This window comes from Pomacea canaliculata, linkage group LG5 (assembly GCF_003073045.1).
Source record: "Pomacea canaliculata isolate SZHN2017 linkage group LG5, ASM307304v1, whole genome shotgun sequence".
Lineage (NCBI taxonomy): Eukaryota > Metazoa > Mollusca > Gastropoda > Architaenioglossa > Ampullariidae > Pomacea > Pomacea canaliculata.
In genome coordinates, this window is record NC_037594.1 from 31,787,319 (window position 1) to 31,795,960 (window position 8,642).

The following is an 8,642-nucleotide window of genomic DNA, read 5'->3' on the forward strand; positions in this document are numbered from 1 at the left end:
GGTGTTTGATAAGAATAGCACACATGGCGCTTTGTCCTGAAGGAACAGCTGCTGGGACACCTGCAATCAGTCGGTCCGATACATAGCTGCTCAGGTATGCAGTTGGTAGAAACATCATTCTTTAACAAGCATTGTGAGTCTAAAGCAGGATACGATCAAGGAACATCGCCGATTACATCGAAGACCAGTATGAGAGATAATTACAAGAAAAGCCGCAAGGACCGCTGATTACATCGGAGAATACCTGACCGAAGGATCATGTCTTACAACGACGTTATTGATAATACAAGAGAAAAGACGAGACTGATTGTCGATTACACAAAATTGAAAGAAATGATGAATACATCAGAAAAGAAAACATCGATGATGTTAGACACGATCACAGAGATCTTTAATAAAACTCCTGACGAGTTAAATCGCGGGCACCTGAGACATTTTGATATTTCAACTAGCATACAGTATGTAGGTTGAGTACCACTAACCCGATTTGTTACAATGCACAGCTTTCTCGAAATGTACTTTTACTACAAGTCTATCAAATCAAATTCTAACTTCGATGTCAAAGTACAGGTACTTTCTCAAAGAAGACTCTGATACAGACGAAAGAAGAAACGGACAAAGCCAAGAATAGGTTGGCCTCGTATTCTGTGCAACTCTGGTGGAGAACCGAGAAAGTCCACAAGGGATGGTAGTAGTATCTTTTGGTACCCCTACGGCCAACAAAGACTGATGATGATTTAATGAGTTCATTCTAACCATTCCTTAAAAGTGAACGACTAATAAGTGAAATTAGAATTTTTACATTGGTGGTGCGACTGCAATATTTGGAAATAGGCTTCACCAGAAACTTTCCGCAAAAGCAGCCTCGGGTATTTCCTATCCCGACCTCGTTGATCTGTACAAAGAGAGCATGTCCCATTCAACTAGATATAAATTTAAAACCTTACGAAGAATTCCCTTTCTGGATTTCCTGGACAGATAGAGACACGTTTTTACACATTATCTGATTACATTTTCTGTAGGTCACATTCTTAAGAACGACTTTTTTTTCAAAGTAACTATACCACTCTGAACATACACCATTTTTTTAAATTGTAAATTTTGTTTCCAAATTTTTCTGTATAAAACATTGGCCATTGAGTACTAGTTTCTTATCAAAGCATTGCCAGCGATAGCCACTATCATCAGAGTTATCATTTATCCCACTTTTTCTCGACTTCTGGTGTTGACTTCTGTGCGTTGGTCAGGTCCTGGTCTTTGTGTTGCGACGAGTAAGCATGTGGTGGTCTCTGGTCCTGGCAGTGTGTATGTACTATATCGCATTATATCGTGTTGTGTATAGTGTTATTGCAAATAACATACACTGCCTAGCACCACAGTGCTCGAGGTGTTAGTTCATGTTAGTGCACTGCCTATGACAGTGGTAGCACTGCACATGCTAGTTAGTACTTGTACTTGCAGCTAGCACTTCCTTGGTTGTGTCATGCTGGGTTGTAGTTCATGTAACCTTCACTGCGTTGATCAGTGCTATGCTGGGTGTTGTATATCTTGCTGTTTCGTATGCAAATAGTTTGGTACAATATTTGTTGTATTACGGTAATAACAAGTATAAATGGCTCGTTATACATCATGCATAATGTCTTTTACAACATCTATATAATTGCTGTGTAAGGTGTCGTGCACACGCATCTTATTGCCGGCTTCCAAGCTCTGAAACAATCGCCGGACCTTTTAGAGATTGTCACGAAGCTTGAAACACCAGGCAAGCTAGGGTGAGTTTTTTAAGCACACAAATTTCCATTAGCATCATCGATCTCGCAGTCGTCATTGCGTTTGTTTTTTTTTTTAATTTTTTTTACTTTTTTATTTGCCTGTTTCAACCTATTCTTGCTATTTAGGCAGGTCTAGCTTTTATGTCTGCGTACGTACCGTTCTGCTTCTGTATACTGCATAGAAAAGGACATTTTACCTAAAACCCTTATTACCTCACCCAACGGTTTTTTCTTATGTCAATATTTTTAATATTTATCATCGATTTCCTTCTCGTTCATTCTTCTAGAAAATTTGCCAACCTAGTTTGTATACAATAATTTCGTTTAAAGCTCGTAATCTGTGTCCCTCTCTTCTAATAAAAGACAAAAGTCACCAAAATCTTGACTCAAACGTGCGATGACATGTAAACCCACGTGACTTAATCTTCTGATTGTGGAGTATAAAGGCCTCCTGCCAGACATCATACTCATCCCCCTTGGTCTTTCTACATATGATGCACAGGTTGTCAAGGAAACTGAGTTCTGATGATGTTATAACCATCGACCTGAGCGAGACATCAAGCAGAAACATAGCTCGAGATATCGCCGCCGCAGATCCTTCTCCAGGTACTAAAGTTCATTTTGGTGGCATTCAGTTTCTCGCAGGTTTTTTTTTTAACGATTTCTCTTGCTTTTTAGTTCTTTCGTTATTTATTTACTCAATTTTTCCTGAGCTGGGACGATCACTTGGAGCACATCGTAAATATACCCGAAGAACGTACACTGAGAACAGGTCGAATACGGTCGTTGTAAACTGTGCTTATGACTATTTTTTAAAAATTATTTGACACTGTCCGACTTTGAGCATAATTATTTTACTGAGCTTCGTAACTGCATGCTGGGTGCTTTATGTAGCATGTGTGGACAAGATCTCTGGGTGCTCGAGCTGGGAGAGATATATGGCTACAGCCTGTGCCACGTCTACATCCCCTGGGCACACAACTACTGCCCTCGTTACTGTGACCTCTGTCAACACCCATCGGATACAGAAGGTGTGAAACATATAGTTACTTCCTGTTTCAAAACAGTGCGAAAGTCTGTTAAATCAAATCTGTTATGTGTGGCTCTTCAGGAGAAAGAAAAATTACAAACAAGATACAAATTACCGTCCGCTATTTTAAATCGAATGGGCGTGTTTTGACATGTTAAATCGGTAAATAACAGTGCACAGAAACAATGGTATGCTAAATGAGTGATCAGTAGATTGAAAGCACACGCCCACGCAGAGAGTGAGAGAGAGAATCACATTGGTAAACAAAACTAAACACACAGGCAGACGCAGTTAAGAAATGTGAGAATGTTTCTGGACACTCAAATAACAGTAACATTTAACCAACCACCGTTACAGCTTCCACTGGTCTACCACCAAGAAGCAGCAACGCGACACCTGCTACTGCTGACCCTGTGACATCTGGACGTGAGTTATTGTCCGTTACAATCATCATCCATCATCATCCATCCATCCATAATCCATCATCATCATCATCATCATCATCCATCCATCCATAATCCATCATCATCCATCATCCATCATTTCGAAAATGAAAGCCCACACATGCACAAGCTCGATTGTGGCAATCGTCTTTAAGTGCAAACATAATATCGAATTACTATATTACTGTTATGTTTAACTGAACCTCATTAACTTACCACAACGCGTCCTATACATATATGTCAAAAAATAATTACTTTTCAAAAACAATTATTTCACAGCGGATGCCACCACCCAAGAAGTGCCGGGGGAGACCACACAAACCACTAGTAAGTTACGTGCACAGTAGGAAAGTTATCTTCTTTTACCTTCATTATTGTTTTATAAACACGTTCTTCCTTCCTTTCCCCTTGTTCTTCACATTGTGTGGATGATGGTTTTCCTTGTATACCTTCTTATCATTCTCATCGCTTCCGGATAACTACAGCAGTCCAGCAAGATGACATCATGATCCTGTGTGTTTAAGCTTTGGGGAGCATAATTAACTCCCTGCCGATCATGTCATGTTCTTGGTCGACGTATCAGAATATTATTTATTAACGTATCAGACTAAAAATAGGATGATGATGGATGGATGATGGAGATGATGATGATGATTGATGATGATGCAGGCTGCTGTGTGGATCAGATCGGTTGGGAGAAGTGCATAACACACAAAGAAGATTCCTGTGAGGGGATTTACATTCCATGGGCCCAGGCGAACTGCCAAGCTTTCTGTGGCTTTTGTCAGCGTAGGTATCTGTCTCTAGTTTTGTTTTCTTCGAGTCCCTTGTTCTTTGTTTAGCACCTGGTAGAGAAACTGCCCCGAAACATTGCTTGACAGAACACTTCTAAAGTGATCCCCTGATTGCGCACTCGTTGCATGCACATAGCCATTCTGCTGTTCATAGACTGTCTATTAATCAGCCAACATGTTTTCTTCCATCATTCTCTCAGTTGAGCCAATTTTCACCAATATTTTTTCTCGTCAAAAGTAACCCTGCCCGAGGTTTTCTTATTATCCATTCGTTTGATGTGTCGTCGTCTGTCGTTGGTACTACCTTTTCTCTATGCTTCACTCCAGTTGCTAGAACATAATTATTTTCTCATCTCTTTCAGCCTGTCCCATAGAGCCGTGTGAGGATACGATCTCCAACTGCGACCAGTATGGCGAGGACGCGTGTGTCGCCGAGAGCTTCAGGATGTGGGCCGTCACCAACTGTCGCAAGACGTGCAACCGTTGCTACAGTAAGTGTTACTCTTCTCTGATGAACAGTGTGCCTTGGTGCTGTCTCAGGTGGCGATACTTCTGAACAGGTATTCAAAAGATCTACATTAATCTCAGGGATAAAGGTCAGGAAGAGAACAAAATTTGAAAGATGCGATCACAGATAGTTTTAAGATGCACCTTGAGGTGTGTGGGACCTGTAAGTTTATAAGTGTTATAACAATTTTATGCGACTATCAAAACTCCTTTAGATACTTTTTTTTCATTTTCCGTGGATCATACAGACATACTAATTTTAGTAAGAATAGTATTGAGGCAATATTTAGCATTATTTTATTAGTATTTTTTTAAAAGCAGTAGGCTGGACTGAAGTAGATTTGCGGAAGTAATATGCATTCGTATATAAAGTGGACATGGCCATTTGAATATAGTCATTAGTTTAAATCCAGACAGATGTAGAACGTGAAGAACTAAAACTTAATCTTATAAAAATATAAACCGGGTAAATAAAACTGATATCTCAGGAATGAATTTTATATAACTCATGGATGCTCGTTTTTCAGACTATGGATATCACAACAAATGGAACACAAACGTGACAACTCCCGGTAATTTAATTTACTTCATTTTAATTAGATGATTCATTTTTTTTTTTTTAATTTTATGTACAACCACAATTTGTATGCATGTGCATGCGTCTGTAAACATAGATGTGTGCAGATCCACATATACATATTAACATTTAAACACAGCGGACGAAATTTCGTTTGTGTGTTTTTTTTTTTTAAAATTATTTTTCTAGCTTTTAAAATCCCTTACTATAGTTCTTTTCCGCCATTTTCTCCCTATGTCGATTTGCCTTTAAAGGGTATCCAAAACACAATTATTTTCATATATAAGTTTGCATATATGTATATATAGTACTAATACACATTGACGTATGCTTCAGATTAATTTATTCAGTTTTTTTTTTCTTCCCGGCCCTCTACAGCAGTGGGCACTACAAGTGAACAAGGCGATGTGCCAACGCCAGGTAAGTACCTGTAATTTGACAGTCGCCATGGGTCAGTGGAACACTGCACCCCTGTGCAGTGAATATAATAGTGAATACAATGCAAGGCATTACAGTTCTGGAAGTTACAATTACAAGTACAAGCCTTGTCTTTTTTTTTAAGGACTAGTAGAGTGTAATTTTGTTTTTAGTGATCTCGAGCCACGCGAGGCACAGCAAGAGGTCGGCAACACAGACGTCACGATTGTACAGGGGTTTGCGTGATTGTACACGGTTATGAAAGCCTCAGCCAATGAGATAGGACAGCGTTTATATCTGTGGATTCACGTGACATTACGATTGTGAGCTCTTTGTGTGCACGGTGATGTTTGTAGGCGTGTATCTCAAGAACGGAAAGGTAGTATTTGAACAGATTGTATCTTTTTACCCAATCATTAGAGAAACAAACTGCACCCAACTATTCCTTTGATTATAAGACATCGTATAGTTAGGATACAACACAATACATACAACTTTACACGTTCAAACTGTCATTCTGATCGGTTGTGCTTTAGGGCCGACAATATGTCAAGATAAACTTCCTAACTGCACCCACTATATGGAGGAGAGCTGCTGTGGTGTCTACGAGCCCTGGGCCCGCGACAACTGTGCCAGCTACTGCGGCTTCTGTGGTGAGGATCATCAGACACCTACAGCAGTGCACACACACACACGGGAGCAGGCACCTACGCAAGCACGCGTGCACACACACACACTAAAAGAGAGAAATGCCTGACTTTTCTCGAAGGACTGCGTGAGCAGCATTCACTCACACAAACCTATCCATTAATTCTTCTACTTCTTGACCTTCACTTTGCAGGGGTTCCTCCGCAGCGGAACTGTACAGACAACATAGACTTTTGTGACCGAGAACCCGACGACCTGTGCACCAACCCCAGCTACCGCCTCTTCCGCATGGAGAACTGCGCTGGTTTCTGCCGCCTGTGTGACAGTAAGTCACGTGTCAGTGACATTAGTCATCTGCAAGTGGTCCCGGCAACTTAATTACGACCTCTGACCCCAAGAGATAAATTAAGCAGAACGGCACAGCTTTGAAAGTCTGAGGCCTTTTTTTTTTTGCTTTATTCAGTTTTCTCAGAAAGACTGCATGCAGGCGTCAGACTGCAGATGCTTGATAATGGTTCAGAAATATTTCCTTAGACATGAGCGTGTGGTCTCCCAGTAAGTCGTCTTTCCGCTACGACAAAAGCGAGAAACTAGGAAAAACTTCACTGTGGCGTTTACAGAGCAATTAAAGGGTTTTGTTTGTACGATCAGACAGGAAAGATTAATGCGATTTGGATGATTTGCACCGGTAGACAGTTCCTGTTTGTTATCTAGGCGTTTCTTTGACAGTCCACTCTAAAATATTTTTCACTTACAGTGCGCATAACATATTTATATTTGTGATTGCATGGATATAAAATCAGTCACAGCAAATGTCTTTAGGAGGGTCTTGTGAGTCTTAGACGATAAAGCCTATAATGAACAACCATAACACTAAAACAATATAGTGCATGTTTAAAAGATACATTTACAATTTCGTTTTACGTTTCTGTTTATTGCTACAACAACTAATTTAATCGTGATGTCATGTAGGAAATAAAATTAAAGGTATGAAACCTTATAGATCATTCTCGAGTAGAAAATTTTCAAAACGCATCTGTGACTAAATGACCATGTCTTTATCTGAAGCTTCCAAAGGAATGATTATTCTTAATAAATCTTTTTCTTTCTTTATTATTTTTATTTATTTAATATATTTTTTATTATTTGCAGAACCCTGGGTACCTCCTTCGTGTTCTGCATATCTTTATCCAGGTATAACAGCGCTTATACAAGGCAATGCAAAATAAATGAATATGAATCAAATCGGATAACTTTCAATATGCTCGTTATTGTAATAACCTCCAATCTTCTTATCGGTTTGTCTTCGATCCTTCTTTGTCTCCTTGTTTTCTTCCTTCACCTTAAGGTAGTTCATCTCATGACTTCCATGAACATATTATCACAGTATTACAGACATCGGTCATCGGTCTACCGTTGCTATTAAAGGCAAATCAATTACAAACTAGTTAAATTGAACTTTGTTGTTACAGAGACGACTCCTGCCCTTTCTACCGATGGGTCTTCATCTTCGACGGTGATCCCAGAATAAATCCAATTCAGCTTTGTTCAATGGATCAGTAATGTATTCAAGACCATCCAGTAGTTTAAATATGTAATTGTCAACCACAAATCGCTCTGTTAAAATATCTTAAAATAATAAAATCCTGTTGTGTTTGGTTCCAACGCTGTTACGTGATGGTGACTGCTGCATGTACTCGAGCTTTGTTTTGTCTTCTCTAATGCAGGCCGTGTGGCTCAGGAGGCGAACTCAACTGAAACTGGCAATTAATTAATTAAAGTGCTGTGTAGGAATTGATTTAAAGTTTATAGAAAAATGTTATTTATCCTCTAAACACTCTTATCAAAGTTTTCTTGAGTAGGTGTTATGGCAAAGTGTTGATCACAGATTTGGTGAGTTTGCAATGCTTGATTGCGGAATGATTTTCTCATTTTAAGGACCGAAGAAGTTTTTTATTCTGCCGATGAAGGTCAAGTTTTCAAACCTTCGTTCAGGAGTCCGTGTTCAAAAATGTTAGTTATAGCTATATATAGTTCTTTGACCTCAGGTCACTGTTATACTCACAGTTCACCGTTACTCGATCACTGGATCGCCAGCTTAGCTCGCACTACCGCCTCCCTGGGCTGTTGAGGAAAACCCCACCCCATTGACCTTTTTTCACACCCATTTAAGGAAAACACATTTTTTTTAACCCGGACTACGACGATGACGATATGATGATCTATTATAGCTTTCGTGCTGAAGTGACTTTCGATTTTGCTGTACGTGCTAATATATCAATTACCATACACATGGACTAGAAAAAAAACCTTATAAATGACCCACGAGGGAGGAGCACAGATTAGTCGGTTAAATCAAATGCATCTTTCAACATCGCACACGTACCAACACAGTGTGTGTGTGTGGGCGGGGGAAACGCCGACGGTCAGCGTTCAAAGCGAGAAATGCCCAGG

At 39.7% G+C, this 8,642-nt stretch overlaps 1 protein-coding gene across 1 annotated transcript; it reads left to right on the plus strand.

Moving 5' to 3' along the window:
• Positions 1 to 1,184: 1,184 nt before the first annotated feature.
• Positions 1,185 to 7,853, plus strand: LOC112564524. Its single transcript, XM_025239390.1, has 14 exons — positions 1,185 to 1,305; positions 1,673 to 1,772; positions 2,275 to 2,378; positions 2,667 to 2,803; positions 3,160 to 3,228; positions 3,525 to 3,572; positions 3,915 to 4,034; positions 4,402 to 4,530; positions 5,074 to 5,118; positions 5,502 to 5,543; positions 6,077 to 6,193; positions 6,382 to 6,513; positions 7,341 to 7,382; positions 7,661 to 7,853. Exons 4-14 carry the CDS (start codon positions 2,668 to 2,670, stop codon positions 7,717 to 7,719), a joined length of 939 nt encoding a protein of 312 aa, XP_025095175.1. The 5' UTR covers positions 1,185 to 1,305; positions 1,673 to 1,772; positions 2,275 to 2,378; position 2,667; the 3' UTR covers positions 7,720 to 7,853.
• The last annotated feature ends 789 nt before the right edge of the window (positions 7,854 to 8,642 follow it).